General features: G+C 45.6%; 1 protein-coding gene across 1 annotated transcript in view; it reads right to left on the bottom strand.

Moving 5' to 3' along the window:
• The window catches only part of CD81 (CD81 molecule), a 112,349-nt gene extending 107,360 nt beyond the window's left edge, over positions 1–4,989 (bottom strand). Inside the window, exon 1 of the mRNA XM_089653514.1 lies at positions 4,832–4,989. Coding sequence (XP_089509640.1) covers positions 4,832–4,897 — 66 coding nt within the window. The 5' untranslated portion in view covers positions 4,898–4,989. The remainder of the gene's footprint in view (positions 1–4,831) is intronic.
• Between the last annotated feature and the right edge of the window lie 13,759 nt (positions 4,990–18,748).

Genomic DNA, 18,748 nt, shown 5'->3' with positions numbered 1-18,748 from the left:
TGCTTTACCATGCTGAATATATGTGGTGCCATTCAGCACATTTTTGTTTTATTATGTATTGTATGTTGATACTTGAGAAGTGCGGCACTATTATTTATTTGTATGTTATGGCACATTAATATGGGTATGTGATTGTGTGAGCAGCCTCTCTATTGAATTGTGTTTGGTTATTGTTATCTGATAGCTGCTCGCAAGAGGTTTGGTTGTTTCTTCACTTAAATGCTGTCTGTGTCCCGGCTATGGAAACCCGGAACGGCCAACAGATCGGATTGTATGCAGCCTGGCAGGTCAGGAAAGGGGGATCACCTGTGTGACCCCGCCCCTGTGTGACACCATCGACTGGGGCGGGAATCACATACGTGAGCGGCGGCTGCGGGCATCGTGATTGACGTTGGATCTACTTTGGGAGACATTCTTTTAATTTTCCTTCCTTCCATCTTTTAATAAAGTACTTGTCAAAGACTGTCTCCTGTCTTTTTTCACACTACAGCTTTTTTTTTTGTGAATGGGTAGCGGTACCATGTACCCCATACTCATTCACATGAGAGGGGGGGCTTCCAGATTCTGATAAGCCCCCTGCCCGCAGACCCCCACAACCACAGCCCAGGGTTGTGGGGAAGAGGCCCCTGTCCCCATCAACATGGGGACAAGGTGCTTTGGGGAGCGGGGGAGCGCCCCGCTCCAAAGCACCCCCCCCATGTTGAGGGCATGTGGCCTGCTATGGTTTCCTAACCTGCCAGTCTGCATGCTCGGATAAGGGTCTGGTATGGATTTTGGGAGAGGACTCCACACCATTTTTTTTAAATTTTGGATGGGGGGGGCCCTCAAAATCCATACCAGATCCGAAGGGATTTTTTATATTATTTTTTAATTCCCGGCAATTTTTTTTTTTTTTACAGTCAGCTGTCAGTGAGGAACCCCGCTGACAGCTAATGACTAAAAACGGATCAAAAAACAGATATAAAATCATGACTGAACTGAAGAAAAAAAAACTCCCATGTGAAAGGACCATAACTGTTTTTTTTATCAAAGAGAAAAGCTGCCCAAATAATCTTCTTATCTGACACACTTCTGGGTGACTTGTGTCCCCCGCTGTGCAGTATGGTTCTTCCTACTGCCCCGTACGTCACTCCCGAGCCCTATGACACTGGTAACCTTCCTCCTCAAGGTGCGTGATGACGCAACGCCACAGTCCTTGTGACTACAATGATGATCAGGGTCAGGGGCGGACTGACCATTTGGAAACTTGGGCACTGCCCGAGGGCCCTGGGTCAGTAGGGGGCCCCATGAGATGCCCCTGTACCTTTTTCATAGGCTTTTTTGAGTTTGGGCAAGGACACAGGGGCCCCATGATCCCCTATTGCCCGGGGGCCCCATGAGTCGTCAGTCCGCCCCTGATCAGGGTGACAAGGCAGAGGTGATTTCAGATCAGGAAATTTGGCGTTGTCACCCTAGTAGAGGAAGGACTGTTCTTTGTTTTAGAATAGGGTAGGGAAAGCTTTCACCCCTCTCAGATTATTATCTGCTGTCTGTCCTGATGGAAAGATTTCCCTTCGCTCCCTGTCCTGGAGACGCAACAAAGAGAATGGAATTCCCACCTTTTGAGTTGTCAGAGAAGTTGTCGTCCAATGTGAAAGATCTTCCTCATCTCCTGCTTTGATGACAACTTAACTCATTCAATGCCAGAGCAGTTTTCCATTTTTTTGCACACGTTTAAAAACATTGTAGGCCTGAAGATTACATAAAGCCCCCAACACGGGCCAGCACGGGGCTAAATGGTTAGCACTTCTGCCTGGCATTATTAGGGTCTCTGGTCTGAATCCCAACCACGGCACCACCTGCCTGGAGTTTGCATGTTCTCCCTGTTCCTGTGTGGGTTTCCTCCGGGTACTCCGGTTTCCTCTCACACTCCAAAGACATGCCGGTGGGTTAACTGGCTCCTGTCTAAATTGGCCCTAATAGTATGTAGGAATGTAAGTTAGGGACTTTAGATTGTACTCTCCTTGAGGGTTAGCGACTGATGTGAATGTACATTATATATATGTAAAGCGCTGCGTAAATTGATGGCGCTATATAAGTACCTGAAATAAATAAAATAAAAAATCTAATAAAAACATGATATATCTTCTGAAAGGGGACACCCTAGAAAATAAAATAGTGGTAGTTGCAACTTTTAATAACACACAGTATTACCGCAAAGGTGTAGAAAATGTAAAAACACAGTAAATTTTAAATGCAATAAATTATCAAACTTTTTGGTAAAATATAAAAGATGCAGTTTCACCAACTAAATAGATACCCAACATGTCAATCTTTAAAATTGTGTACGCCCATGAAGTAGCAACAAACTTCAGTACCCTATATTTTCTATAGGCTACGCTTTAAAAGCCCCCTATAGGTCATCAGTTTAGCGTTACGGAGGAGGTCTGCTGCTGGATTGGTTTTTTTGGTGACAGGTTCTCTTTAGGTGCTCCACTGAATGTAATGCAATGCAGATCGCATTGCAATACATTCTTTCCCAGCCATAGAGGCTGGGGAAACTGACACGGGGACCCGGAAGTGACGTCAAACACATCACTTTCTGGATCAGCAAGACAAGTATCTGCTCTCCCGCCCCCCCCCCTCCATCCAGTGGCAACCTCTATGTCAGTCCTGATCCCATTTTTGCTGCATTTTCCATTGATTTCAATGGGGAGGTATGTTTTTGGTGTGTTTTTTATACCACACCTAACATGCACCAAAACCATACCTGACCCACAACGGATCTGTGTGACAAGTTCCATAGGAATATAAGGTCACATATTTTTCTTTTGCTTTTTTTTTTTACGCAAAAGAAATATGGATTCGTGTGAAAGCAGCCTAACGTGGAATGTATGCTTGCTAAAGAACATTATTTTTTATCAAGTTGTAAAAGGTAAAGTTCTACTTTAAAATACAAAATGTAAATGTTGGAGGGGTTGGAGTCAGGTGCAGAGTTTGTTTTTTGGGGTGCAGGTTCTCTTTAAAGCCCAACTCCCAGAAAAGTAAAGACCCCCCCTGTGTGGCTGGAAAATAGCTGGCAGGAAAGTGGAGGTAGATCAGATCTTCCATGTTGGAGTAAATTGTTGATGGTGACACACATAAAATCACAGACAATTCTGCTCCAAATTTTGTCACAAAACGACCCTTCAAGTCTATGTACAGCGGCTGGTGGTGTGATCATAAAGGACCATTGTCTACTCCCTCCAATATACAGAACAATGCAGAGGGGGAATGAGCCCCACACAGTCTATACACACTGCATTCCAGGGGAGGGTATGGACAGGCAGAATGATCCCTCACATCTGTCCCCAAAAGACCGGCACCAATGTACTGCACTGGGGTCTAGTCTTCAGGGACTGATCAAAAGTACTGAGCATCAGAGCCAACCACGGTGAGTGTGTCAGGATTTGTTGCTTGGTCATTAATCCAACACACACAACCCCATCAACATAAACATACAACCCTGATCTGACAGCCCAGCCCAGCTCTGACCGCCTACATCCCAGATCTGACCACAGACAGCCTTGATCTGATAGCCTACACCCCAGATCTGACCACACACAGCCCAGATCTTACCACTTACACCCAAGATCTGATCACTCACAGCCCAGATCTGATCACCTACACCCCAGATGTGACCACACATAGCCCCGATCTGACCACACACAGCCCCGATTTGATAACCTACACCCCAGATCTGACCACTTACACCCAAGATTTGTCCACACACAACCCTGATCTGTCCACACACAGCCCAGATCTGACCACCTACAACACAGATCTGTCCACCTACAACACAGATCTGTCCACCTACAACACAGATCTGTCCACCTACAACCCAGATCTGTCCACCTACAACCCAGATCTGTCCACCTACAACCCAGATCTGTCCACCTACAACCCAGATCTGTCCACCTACAACCCAGATCTGTCCACCTACAACCCAGATCTGACCACACACAACCCAAATCTGACCACACACAACCCAAATCTGACCACACACACAGCCAAGATCTGACCACCTACATCCCAGATCTGACCACACACACAGCCCCGATCTGACCACCTACACCCCAGATCTGACCACACACGCAGCCCAGATCTGACCACCTACACCCCAGATCTAACCACACACACAGCCCAGATCTAACCACACACACCCCAGATCTAACCACACACACAGCCCAGATCTAACCACACACACAGCCCAGATCTGACCACCTACACCCGAGATCTGACCACACACACAGCCCAGATCTGACCATCTACACTACAGATCTGACCACCTACACCCCAGATCTGATCACACACACAGCCCCGATCTGACCACACACACAGCCCAGATCAGACCACCTACACCCCAGATCTGACAACACACAGCCCCGATCTGCCCCCACAAACCCTAATCCGAACACCTGCAACCCAGATCTGACCACACACAGCCCCCATCTCCCTCCCACCCAACCCCAATCTGATCAGCTACACCCCAGAGCTGACCACACAGATCAGATGCCCCCCAAAGCCCTGCAACCCAGATCTGAGCACACCCAGAGTCCCCGAGTTCCCCAGCACAGCCCGGATCTCCCCCACCTGTGGCCCCCTCTCTGGCTGTTGTTGTTCTGTAGACATTGTTACATTGTATGTCCGGGATCGCACTGCTACATTGTGATGGGACGCCGCATCCTCCTCCCAGTATACAGCAGATTATATCACCCCGATCACACCACGGCCCCCCCACCCCACTAGTCTGCCTCTGTTATTAAGGACCCCCATCCTGCGATCCCCGCCCCCCTGTGACCCGCGGACTCACCCAGAAGATGAAGTTGAAGATGAAGAGCATGTATTTGATACATTTGGTGCATCCTTCCACCCCCATGGCGGCTCAGTCAGGTCCGTTATTCTGCAGATCGGAGGAGAGATGAGTGAGCGGAGAGGAGGAGGAGGCGGGAGAGGCACAGGCCGGGCTCCGCCCACACACCACCGCCCCGCCCTCCGCTCCTTGTCTGCCGATGGGGGTCCCTGCAATGGTGAGGGGGGCAGAGTCTGTCATGTGACCTGTGTGAGCGAGGGGAGACATTTCCTGCATGTGAGGAGGTCCACAGCACTGAAGGGGGAAGGGGGTTTATGGGGGGATGGTAAAACTTCTCAGAGAGGAGTATGGAGGGAGCAGACACCCCGGAGGCTTCTACAGCCACATAGACTGTACAACCTGCAAGTGGCTCCAGAGCTTATTAAGGGGGGGGCTCTGCTGACTTCTATCATCCAATCATGTTCAAGCAAAAAATTGTTGTTTTGTTTTCCTTGCATGTGATGAGCTTCGCCTCATTTAGTAAGATCTGGAGGAAATACACCCGCCGCTGGTTTCATTCCAAATCGAAATTCGGGAGAAATTTGTGTCATTCGGAGATTCAGATGTATCCTGATTTCTGAACAACAAGTCGATAATAATGAATTTCAAGCAATCGAAAAGAAATACTGAAAGAACAGATTCATCTGTATTCATTCATTTCATTCGGATGCCATGATGCAATAGTTTGGGCCTTTTGTTAGGGTTTGAAGCCTCTGAAGTAACATAAGGCCTGGTCCACACTTGCTTCAAAATGTGGCATTGGACACGCTTCTTTTAAAGCATTCTGAATGCCGATTAACGGGGATGCTGTTAGAAACCATGGGGCCCCATACAGCCCACCTGACAGTCCCCCCCCCCAAAAAAAAAGTTTACTATGCTTTAGTTATTATTATTATTATTATACAGTATTTATAAAGCGCCAACAGTTCGCTCAGCGCTGTACATTACAATGGGAGACAATACATGAGACAGTACAACAATACAGTACGATACACGAGGGGTTCGAGGGCCCTGCTCCTTGGAGCTTACAATCTAGGAGGGGGGGATAGTGGTACGGGAGGAAAATCTCTGGGGGATGGAGTGGTAGGAAGAGTAGAGGAGATCGGCAATTAGCAGGGGGCGGGGTAGGCTTCCCTGAAGAGGTGGGTTTTCAGGGTGCGCCGAGAGGAGAGTAGGTGATAGTCTGATGGATTGGGGCAGGGAGTTCCAGAGGATGGGTGATGCCCTGGAGAAGTCCTGGAGATGGGCATGGGAGGAGGAGACCAGGGAACTAGAAAGAAGGAGGTCTTGTGAGGAGCGGAGAGTGCGTTGTGGGTGGTATTTGGATATTAGGACGGTGATGTAGTTTGGGGCAGTATGATGGACAGCTTTGTATGTCAGTGTTAGCATTTTGAATTTGATCCGTTTAGTTACGAATGAACACAGTGGGTGATTGGTACTGATCACTCATTGTATTCATGGTTGGTAAATGTGACATATTTATGGACCTTCCCCCATTCTCCATCTTGAAGGATCCTATTGTGTGCCTGCAGCTGCCAGTGAGAAGGAGAGGAGGGAATCTGGCAGCACTTGGGTGAGGGCACACATGGGGGGCCCTGGCAGTAAGGGGGAACATATGGTGCACAGGAAGGGTGAGGCAGGGGGAAGATTACTGGGACTCATCCCCTGTATGGCTCTCTGCAGCAGCTGAAAGCCAGCGGGAGGTTGAGGGGAAGAAGCCAGCTGTCAGCTACTGCAGAGAGAGCCATACAGGGGATGGGTCTCAGTAACTGACCCCCCCCCCCCCCCGCGGTGTGCCGATCACCCTCACCTACTCACACCCAATTCTCCCAGCTGTCTGGGCCCCCCTTCTGGCTCTGGCCCTGTACAGGAGGACTGGTGGTACCCCCTTGTCCACAGCCCTGTCGATCAAAACCCCTGTCACTAAATAAAATGGTAAGCTTGCACTCTTGCTTATACGTTGCGTTTGCTTTGCTTCAAAAATGACCCCCCATGTTGCTTCCTTGGTGATTTAAAGCATCTCCATTGAAGTCTATGACACAGCTCTTTAACAGCACCTGCAGCTTTGGAGAGGCTTTTATTCAGCTTAAAGCGGAGTTCCACTCACCCTGTCAAAAAATAAAAGCAGCTACAAAAACTGTAGCTGCTGACTTTTAAAAAACAGCCACTTACCTGTCCCTCGGTCCTGTGGTGTGTCCCCTGCAGCCTGTTTCACCGGCCGTCCTGTATTGCAGGAGGCCAGCATCTTCACTGTGGGCACCCGGTTGTGACAGCTTGCAGCTTCACAGCCAGGTACCCATTACGCATGCGCGAGTAGCGCTGCGCTTCATGAATGGTCCTGTAGTCTTCTGGGACCTGTCATGTGTCCCAAAAGACTACAGGAAGGGGGGACACCTTCCGTTTCTGATCGCCTAGGCGATCGGACTGGGAGGGGGAGCGGGTACCTGTCAAATTCAGGTACCCGCCCCCCAAAGGTGCCAATCCTTAATGGGGAGTGGGGGAGCAGTCCTTAAAGCGGAAATTCCCCTTTTGGGTGGAGCTACGCTTTAAGCTTCAGTTTGTTTTGGAGGTATGGGATGTCCCAGGATGCACTGGGAGACCAACAAGGGAACCAGAAAGATGTGATCAGCAGTCACTTTTGGTTCATATTTATTCTGGAAGTGTCTGGTGTAGATGTCACATCTGGTGTGCAGCGAGGAGTAGCAGGAAGGTGAGTGGGGTCCAGACTGGAGCGGAACAACTAGCATACGGCACACGTGGTGTCCAACATGGAAACACTATAGTGGAAGGTGAGTGGGCTCCGCGGCACTGAAGAGAGGACTGAGTGAATGAGGATCAGAAGCTCTGGGGAACCGAAACAGGAGAAACTAGAAGATGTCACATGTAGTACACAGCATGGGAGCAATATAGTTGGAGGTGAGACGGGATCACAAAGCGAAGAGGAGCAGCAGCAAACCAGAGGATCAGCAGAGCTGGAAATTACTACTGAGTGGGGGATCAGCAGGGCTGGGGGTTACTGCTGAGCTGGAGATCAGCAGAGCTGGGGGTACTACTGAGCAGGGGATAAGCAGAGCTGGGGGTTACTACTGAACGGGGGATTAGCAGAGCTGGGGGTACTACTGAACGGGGGATCAGCAGAGCTGGGGGTTACTACTGAGTGGGGGATTAGCAGAGAGCTGGGAGTTACTAGTGAGTGGAACATCAGCAGAGCTGGGAGTACTACTGAGTGGGGGAACAGCAGAGCTGGGGGTTACTACTAAGTGTCTGGTGTAGATGCCACATCTGGTGTGCAGCGAGGAGTAGCAGGAAGGTGAGTGTTGTCTAGACTGGAGCGGAACAACTAGCAGACGACACACGTGGTTTCCAACATGGAAACACTATAGTAGAAGGTGAATGGGCACCGCGGCACTGAAGAGAGGACTGAGTGAATGAGGATCAGAAGCTCTGGGGAACTGAAACAGGAGAAACTAGAAGATGTCACATGTGGTACACAGCATGGGAGCAATATAGTGGGAGGTGAGACGGGATCGCAAAGCGAGGAGGACCAGCAGCAAACCAGAGGATCAGCAGAGCTGGAAGTTACTACTGAGTGGGGGATCAGCAGGGCTGGGGGTTACTGCTGAGCTGGAGATCAGCAGAGCTGGGGTTACTAGTGAGCAGGGGATCAGCAGAGCTGGGCATTACTACTGAGTGGGGGATCAGCAGAGCTGGGAGTTACTACTGAGTGGAGGATCAGCAAAGCTGGAGATACTACTGAGTTGGGTGGCAGCAGACCTTGGGTTACTATTGAGTTCAGGATCAGCAAAGCTGGGGGTACTACTGAGTGGGGGAACTGGTGAATAAGGTTGCCAATGAGCTGGGGATCTGCTGCACAGGGATACAAATGAGCTGGGGATCTGCTGAGTGGTGGTACCACTGACCCAGGGTTCTACTGGGCCTCTTTAAAACAAATGGAAATTCAACACACGCACGGGGCATTTGTCAAGCTTTCTTAAAGTTCCAAAAAAGCATACTCAAAGCATCACAGAAGCATCAAAAACACATAAAAAAAGCATGTTGAAACAGTAGTCGAAGCAAGTGTAAATGAGCCCTAACAACAAAATGAATTATCCAAATTGATTCGGATGCATTCATTTTGACTCTAGTGAGTGTAGCATGAATATTGTAATAAGATTGTTTTGTACGTTTGAACTTGAGAGGCCATTAGTTTAATTTATATGTGTGCGACCCAACAAAGTCATTTGGGAATGGGAAATTAATTCAACTTAATAACATAATGATTAAATATGTATTAATCACCTTAAAACAAATATAGTCAATCTTCTGAAGTAACAAAAGAATAACAGAACTTCAGAAAATACGAATCAATTCGGAACAACAAATATACACTCTCCAGAAATAACGAATTCTTCCGAAAATGAATCATTATAACATAACGATTGTGATGAAACAAAATGATTAACTTAACGAATGAAACTGAAACAAAACTCTCTCATGCATATCTCTAGGAACAACTGCCTTTGTAGAGTGCACAGTCTATTTGCCTTTAGTATCCAATTGACCCACTGGGGTTTATTTACTAAAGCTGGAGAGTCCAAAATCAGACTCCCTTCTGCATAGAAACCAATCAGCTTCCAGGTTTCATTGCCAAAGCTTCATTGAACAAGCTGAGGTTAGAAGCGGATTGGTTTCTATGCAGAAGGGAGTCTGATTTTGGACTCTCCAGCTTTAGTAAATAAACCCCACTGTGTCGTGGCTCCATGCATCACCAGCAAGACACGTGGAAAGTGCAGCTATAGAGAAATTTATGCAAAAAAGAGAAAATAAGTATTTTCTTGTTCTCATGCCTACATATGATAACGCTCACAAGTAGAAATCCATTTATTTACCTGCACCTGTTCACATTAGCATGCTGTATCACTAGTAGTGTGTCGCCTGTTGTGAGAAGAGGTACAGAAAACATAAACTTCTTTTTGAGCAAATTCGTTCATATTTAGCCCCATAGAACTCAATGGGTGCGCCTGAATACGCACAACACAAGCGCATGTTTATACATTCATTTTTCAAGTGTTTCTCTGTCTAACAACCAGGCTCCTTCTCCACCTGAAGCTTACAAGACACATGAAAAAGCTTCAAAAACACGTACAGGCGTGCAACAAAACACACAAAAAAATAACAAAAATGCACAAATTACATTAAATATGCTGTGCTCAGGTGTGACTGCAGGCTTAGGCTGCAGTCACACCAAAGCAGAGCTTTTCTAAGGCATTTTTTGCCATTTTACACAAGAATACAAGGGTTCTAGATGTGAATTTCAAGTGTTTTACATGAGCATAGCACTACCCCATTAGGAGTTGCAAGTTTTGGGTCCCCCTATAGTCCTGCACAGCCAGGCAACACACGTTTTCACATCCACTTGCATTCAGGTGTCAGTGACCAGTCTGTATGGATTGTGCGCAATAGGGACATGGAACCTGTATGCAACAGCCATTTTTGTTTTTCATAAACAGTAACCTTCTTCCCCTCCCTCCTCCTGAAACTGTGGAATTTGTAGCTGTAAGTTTTAACAAACTTCAAAAGAACCTCTTATCTTAACTAAAACTCGAATAGATGCAGAGTCCAGACCTGGCTAGAGCTGTAAACAGCTAATTTGTCTTGGTAGGATGTCTGTTTCCACGAACCATGGAAAGCATTTTCCTCTGCCCTATCATAAAACAATAATAACTCAGTCAAGCCATCACACATGACCTGTAAGGCCATTAAGACTCTAGGAATGCAGAATGTGCCATAAAACATCTATTCCACATGTAGCAATTCCACATACAATTCAATGGGAACAGGGCATATTAATATTAAGTATATATTTGAATGAGAAATATCATGCCGAACAAATCAAGGTCACATGACTATGTTGGCACATACGAAAGGGGAGATTGTTTGGTATCCCTGTGTTTGAAATATAATTTTCAATATTAATTTGCCAGTTGCTAGAATACCACCTGCACATATTGGAAGAATCCCTGTCTCTTGAAGAGTGCTACTGTATATATTAATCCTATGAATATACTTGTCTGTGGTGACAGTGTGTGTTATAGACGTTTATTGTTCACATTTGTTCTTGCTAACATTGTGAAGGGTTGATAGTCCCAAAGCTATTTGGTGGCAGTTTGGAGTTTGAAGGGTTAAATTGCGTAATTAACCTAACCCGGTGACAATCACTCTCAGGCTTCTGATACCTAGATTATGGTCCCGCGAACTGGAAAAACTTTGTGCAGGGAGCAGCTGAGAGTTGCATTGTTATGCAAGTGACAACGTGGTGTGATTGGCGGTCCTTTGTCACGAGTTGGTGAGAAGGGCAGGGGTCGGGCACCGCGTTCATCACACAGTCTGTGAGCTTGTTTTGAAGTTTTATTAGGGTATTGAGAACTTGGATGGGGTAGGGGTGGATGGGATGCCCAATGGAACTGAGAAACCAAGGACAACTTCCTGAACTATGTACAAGTGGTGACAACAAACAGTCTCTTCTGGAGAGCAAGCCAGTATTTCTTATAGTACCACCCTAGACCCCAGATGCTCCTCTATGTGGCTGCCTGGAGGAATCCCTGGACAGGGGATCCAGTGTCTGCCACATAAAATGGTGAAACAGTCCTGGGTGGCAGGCTAAACCAGTTTCCCACTAGAGTGCCTCCTTCCCCTATCTGGCCCAAGGGGTGCAGGTCTACTCAAGTAGTCCTCCTTTGTTGATGGTGGGTCGGTGGCTGCTACCAGGCCTTCTAGCTGGGCCGCTCCTTCCCTGCCACACAGGTGGTCCGCTCTCAAGGGGCCAGTTAAGTTCCAAGCTGTCAGCCTTCCTAGGTCCTTCTGCCTGGAGGTGAGCCCCTCTCCCATCTGGGACCCCTCTCAGACTCCTGCTCTTCAGCCTTACATCCTCCTCTTCCAACCAAACTCTTCTCCCACTCTCCAGCTCTCTCCCTGCTGAGCAGGCTCAGTTACTCTTAAAAGCTATCCTGGTCCCTTGCCAAGCCTCCTGTTGGGGATTGGCCAGGATCCTCTAAGAGCACAGACCAGCCACTCCTCAGATCTGCCCACTGCTTTTAGATCTTTCTCCAAAGTTCTATAGCAGGGGGAAATTCCAGAGGGCTGGTCTGCAAAGCCACTCAGCTCTGACCACAATTTGATCCCTACTGCCTATCACTCCCAGGCTGCTACTCAGCCCTAACTAACAACTGGAGAATAGCTCCCCCTAGCTGACTAGAAGGGCGATACATGTGTATTCCAGCTTCAGGCTTTTTCTAAATTAAAGTGGTTGTAAGCCTTGGCTTTGAAATATGAACAAAGCTTATCCCTGTATAGTGTGTACTTGTATCAATTAAGTGCACAAAGTTTAATTTCTGCTGCGTCATTCCTCTGCTATCAGCATGAATCACTTCTAACAAGTTTTCTTGACACCAGGAGAAAAATGGTGACAGGTGAGGGACCTCCAGTTGATTGACAGCCTCAGCTCTTTTTCTTTGTGCTGTATAGAGAGGGTGTGTCATTGCCTCCAATCAGCTCTCAGAACTCTCCTCACTGAGCTCTGTAGAGTGTAATATCAGCTCTCTGCCCCCTTTTTTATGAACTCTCAGACAAGCTTTAAAAATTCAGCACTTTGAACGGATGTAGAGAAGTGAAAACTGCAGATAAACAGGTAAAACTTATGCAGGGGTTTAGTTTAATCTCTGTTTCACCTGAGGCCGGTCACTACACTGGGTATATGTGAGGGTTTGCAACCACTTTACACCCCGGTCACATCAAGCTGGACTTACAGGGAAGTTGCATGATTTCAAAGTCGGGGGACATGCCGATTTTAAGTGCGATTTTCAAGACATCTGACACAGATGTCTATGAAAATCGCACCAAAAGTAGTGCATGTACTACTTTAGAAATCGGTGCGGCTCCAACCAAGTCAGAACAGCACTGATTTGACCGCTGTAATTGTAGACAATAGGGTGCGACTTGGTATGCAATTTGCCTAATTCAGGCTTTTCCATTAGAGTCTATAGGACCACGAATGCCCAGATTTGGACAATGAGCATTTTGGAGCTTCAAGGTGTGAATGGGGCCTTGGGCACAGGCTATGTCTGTTCTGATCAGCAAGACAAACCCGAACAGATCCTCTGCTGAATCACAGCCAATGTCACTTTAATTGACACTAAACTCTGGTTTAAAAATATATATATTTTATTCAAGTATGTATTCTTAACTCACAAAAGTACCTTCTATTGTTCTCAGGATCTTCAAAATCTCCAAATTCTTTTTATTTTTTTACTGCTGTGTTCTAAGTTCCTGTTAGAGAATGGTCACATTCGTTCTCCATGGTCCCACTGTATGTAGGAATGCGGCCACCTTCTACTGTTTGCTCCCAAGATGGACTATGGGATGTGGAATGTGCACATGACTGCAACTAATGTGCATTGCTTATTCAAAGCAAACAGAAGTGAGTGGGAAAAGAAAAAGTTCAGGAGCTCACAAAGGTTGTTTCAATGGAAGAAAGCAGAACATTTTATGAGCAATAACTTACAGGACCACTAAGTAGTGGATGTGAATGAATTAGTGGTGCATTGAAATGAAAATTCTAGACTGAAACCAAAAATTCAGGATGCATTTGGCTGAAAACCAAAACTGAAATGGACAGTTTTTTTTTTATTAAATATATTTTTTGTATATAATTGTATTATATTCAACTTTTCAATTAATTTCATGAATTTAAATGAATGTGAATTTTAAAAAATACAACCCAGTAATGTAAAATATCTTTTATTGAAAATAACACAAAAATTGGACATATAATAAAATGAAATATATATAAAATTTAAAAACTTTGAGGCATTTTTGCAGTGAAGTCAATGGAACACAATTTTGCATTGCAGTCAATGGGACGCGATTTTGCATTGCAGTCAATGGGACGCGATTTTGCATTGCAGTCAATGGGACGCGATTTTGCATTGCAGTCAATGGGACGCGATTTTGCATTGCAGTCAATGGGACGCGATTTTGCATTGCAGTCAATGGGACGCGATTTTGCATTGCAGTCAATGGGACGCGATTTTGCATTGAAGTCTTTTGGAAAATGCCAATAACCCTATTTTCAGCCAATCATTTTTGGCTGTCAATATATCAGTGCACCACTAGTATAAATTATTTCATTGTCACTTTAACAGACCCATGTTAGGGCAACATGCATCCATTTACATCCGAATACCTCTGATCTGTCACATTTATATCTATACAGAATGGAAAAGGGCACAAAGACTGGGAGGTTATCAGACATAAACAGACTCCTGTTCATAGACATAAACTGCCCATATATTAGCAGAATCCAGTTAAAAAATATCCATTTTAGGAATGGTTATTCAATTTTCTAATCATTAGCCAATGTTTGTTTTTGATTGCAGTGACAAGAAAATTTGATTTTCTTGGTGTGATCAGATGCTTTTAGGGCAGAGGAGAGGTCTCGGGTGTAATAGATTCCTGATCTCTCCATAAGAATTCCTGTCATTGCCTATTGTCGTCATTTAGGATGCCTCACAAATAAGCATTTTTTCATTCAGGCCACTATATAATATATACATACATATACACACACACACACACACACACACACTATTGGGACACCCCTCCAAATCATTGGATTCAGGTGTTCCAATCACCTCCATGGCCAGGGGCGGACTTACCATTCGAGCGTTCGGGCACTGCCCGAGGGCCCAGGGTCAGTAGGGGGCCCTATGAAATGCCCCTGGTACCTTTTATAGGCTTTTTTGGTTGTGCTTTGAGTGTGGGCAAGGACACAGGAGCCCCATGATCCCCTATTGCCCGGGGGCCCCATGAGTTGTCAGTCCGTCCCTGTCCATGGCCACAGGTGTTTAAAATCAAGCACATAGGCATGCAGACTGCTTCTACAGACATTTGTGAAAGAATGGGTCACTCTCAGGAGCTCAGTAAATTCAAGCGTGGTACTGTGATAGGTTGCCACCAGTGCAATAAGTCCATCCATGACATTTCCTTACTACTAAATATTCCACGGTCAACTGTTAGTGGTATTATAACAAAGTGGAAGCAACTGAGAACAACAGCAACTCAGCCATGAAGTGGTAGGCCATGTAAAATGACAGAGCGGGGTCAGCGCATAACGAAGCGCACAGTACGCAGAAGTCTCCAACTGTGTGCAGAGTTAATAGCTAAAGACCTCCAAACTTCGTGTGGCCTTCAGATTAGCACAACAGTGTGTAGAGAGTGTCATGGAATGGATTTCCATGGCCGAGCAGCTGCATCCAAGGCTTATATCACCAAGTGCAATACAAAGCATCAGGTGCAGTGGTGTGAAGCACGCCGCCACTAGACTCTAGAGTAGTGGAGACGTGTTCTCTGGAGTGACTATTCACACTTCCCTGTCTGGCAATCCGATGGACGCGTCTGGGTTTGGCAGTTGCCAGAACAGTACTTGCCTGACTTCATTGAGCCAAGTGTAAAGTTTGGTGGATGGGGGATTATGATGTGGGGTTGTTTTTCATGGGTTGGGCTTGGCCCCTTAGTTCCAGTGAAGGGAACTCTTAAGTTGTCAGCATACCAAGACATTTTGGACAATTTCATGCTCCCAGCTTTGTGAGAACAGTTTAGGGATGGCCCCTTCCTGTTCCAACATGACTGCGCACCAGTGCACAAAGCAAGGTCCACAAAGACATGGATAAGTGATTTTGGGGTGAAGGAACTTGACTGGCCTGCACAGATTCCTGACCTCAACACGAAAGAACACCATTGGAATGAATTAGAGCAGAGAATGCGAGCCAGGCCTTCTCGTCTGACATCAGTGCCTGACCTCACAAATGTGCTTCTGGAAGAATGGTCAAACATTCCCATAGACACTCCTAAACCTTATGAACAGCCTTCCCAGAAGAGTTGAAGCTGTTATAGCTGCAAAGGGTGGGCCACCTCAATATTGAACCCTACGGACTAAGACTGGGATGCCATTAAAGTTCATGTGCGTGTAAAGGCAGGCCGACCAATACTTTTGGCAATATAGTGTGTATGTATGTGTATATATATTGTGGGAACTCGCTTCAAAGTGGTAGAGCTTTTAAACGCACACAGCTACTCGCTTTCTTTTCAGGGCCTTTTTAGCCCACTTTTATTTAAACGAATGTTCAAAACAGAAGTTTCCCACACAGGGGTATCCACCATCAAACAAAATTCAATGATTCAGCCTCCTGGCTTACACTCAGCTTGATGTCTGTCTCCTGCAGACTTCTTCCCAAAATATGGCACTTGCACACCGCTGGCCTCTAGCACACAGCTAGTCTCTAGCAGCCCCTTGCTGCTTTTGGCTTCCACCTCTCCTAGGTGAAGCCCACCTGATTTCCAGGCAGTGACCTCCTGACTCCTATCTGCCAGGGCGGAGCCCAGAACTCTGATCCTGACTCTATCTAAAGGCCTGCACACACCTGTGCAATCAGTCTCCTGGCCTATCCCAAAACCTGGTCCCAGGATTGGAGATTTCATCCCTCCCAGATCTCTTTGAAATCTCCCGGCTCCAGATCCCAAAACAGACCTTACAAACAAAGGAGGAAAGTGAAAAGCCACTTTCCTCCGTATCAAACACTTACCCTGGAGCCCCTCAACCTGCCTTGTTGAGAATCCTGGGTGACAGATCACCACACTGTCACAATATATATATATATATATATATATATATATATATATATATATATATATATATATATATATTAGATTCCTCTCTTCATCCAAAAGAACATGGATGGAATGATTTCTCCTGCCAGCCTTTTGTATTATGACAGCCAACATCCACAGCTGTCAGAATACCTAAATATGGCTGTTGAGCTTCAGTTTGTCGGTAAATGTCTAGTTGTACAATCAACTTTTATCAAGGCGGATGGTGCTGCCACAGTTCACAATTCAGCCAATTCAACACAAATTGGGCAAAATTCAAGCTGAGTATGGCAGTAAAGCTGCTTGCCTGATACCATGCAGGACAAATATAAACATTGCAGTTTGGGGGTCGCAGCTAAAATGAATGATCGCAGAGAGAAGTGCATTCTGAATCACTTTGATTTGAATAGAAATGGAAAACTCTACAGGCAAACTAGAACATTATGTTCGAACATGTTATGAACAGGATTTAACATTTTAAAAATCAGAATTTTGTTTATGAAGTTGATGAAAATGGAACATTTCTGTAGTCAGTCTAACACAATGACTGCCCCCAGAGACAGGGAAAGTTGGTGGCCGTGTTATTACATTAATCTCTTTCACATCATTTCCATATGGAACTGTTTCTGTTTTCCATTGCCAGTCCAAGGTTTTGAAGTTGTTTCCCTGGAAATTGACATAGTTTTCTATACTGATTATATCTGCTAAATCTAATCTGCACAACTGTACTTTATTATTCTCTTAAAGCTGAACTCTGGACACAGAAACTTTCATTTAAATAAATTCCTCAATAACCACAAAGATCAACTTTGGGTGCACCAGATGCTTGTACAAACCCAGATGCTACCTTGTGAAAGTAGAATATTAGCTCAGAAGGCTCCACCCACTACAGACTGTTGTCAGAAAATTACAAGAGGGGGCGGAGACAAGACCAGTTACCCTGGACAAGGGGGGGGGGGAGCAGCTGAGATAAGTCTCTTTTACAGGACATTCCTGCACAGAGGCAAAGTTTTACACTGGATTGCTGCACAGATGATAAAGGAATACACAGAGCGCACCAAGATTCAGGTAACAATATAAATAGATCATGTATTTAGACAATATGTGCCTATCCCCGAGTTCAATTTAAAGCCCAGTTGATGTTTCCATTTAAATGATGCAAATAATTTGGGTGCTAAAATTCATTGTTGGCTGCAGATAAGTACCTCTGCTCTATGGCCTCTTTCACATGGGCTTAGAAATGCTGTAGAATGACAAACACAGGTTAACTAAGCTATAGCATTAGCTCCCTTTCCAGATGCATTTCACATACATCACACTACCTCTGGTTTTCAGGTTTCCTCACAAGGGGAAGTAAACGCTGTAAGGCCTCGTTTGCATTTGAGTTTGCTGGGTGGATGCCTGAGTGGCTTTGGTACCACCCCACAATCTCTCTCTTTTATGCTGTAAAGACAGCAATGACGGAAGCACAAAGATACAATGCCTCCTTGCCAAATGTCAAATGCTCTATGAAGAGTGATCTGCATGCAAATCACTCTTCGGAGAGCAACGCTGGTTTAAACTAGCCCTTAATACGTTCTGGCCTATAGTGTTCATTGTGAGTTTTTGAAGTGTTGCAATCAATAGAGGCAGCAGGTTGTGGGAAAGCCTAGAGAAAACAACATGTATTTAAATCGTTGACGCAACAAAAGCACGCAGGTGTATACTCTCATTCCTGCCATTGTTCTTATATCTAGCGAGTGTGGTAAAAATGCAGCTTAAAATGGTACTAAACCCAATACCCTGCATTCACTATATCTGGTCTCTTACAGTACACACAACATGGAAATGTAATTATTTTAGTAAATATAAACTATGAAATACCTTTTCTCATCAGCAGTTCGGGCAGTCTTGTGACTTCAGCAGAGCACTGGTTAATGCTTGTAGGAGGAGTTTTCTTTCTGCTCTAGGAGGATGCAAAACCCCTGACCTCTGTCTGGACAGTGCTGATTGGCCCTGTGCTGATCACATGCACTCTCACAGAAAGAAAAAAACCTCTCTAGCAATACACACTAAACTGAGAATGTACATGTGACTACGAGTTCAGTCTTTCTTATCATGTGAACATTTGAACAAGAGGAGGGACAGAGAAAACAGGATCAAACAGCCTTTTTACATAAAGCAGAACATTAATCG

This window comes from Staurois parvus, unplaced genomic scaffold, assembly GCF_062004578.1.
Source record: "Staurois parvus isolate SC_StPar_1 unplaced genomic scaffold, SC_StPar_1.0 ptg000715l, whole genome shotgun sequence".
NCBI lineage: Eukaryota > Metazoa > Chordata > Amphibia > Anura > Ranidae > Staurois > Staurois parvus.
Note: the sequence above shows the minus strand (reverse complement) of the source record. Positions and strands in the feature narration are given on the sequence as shown.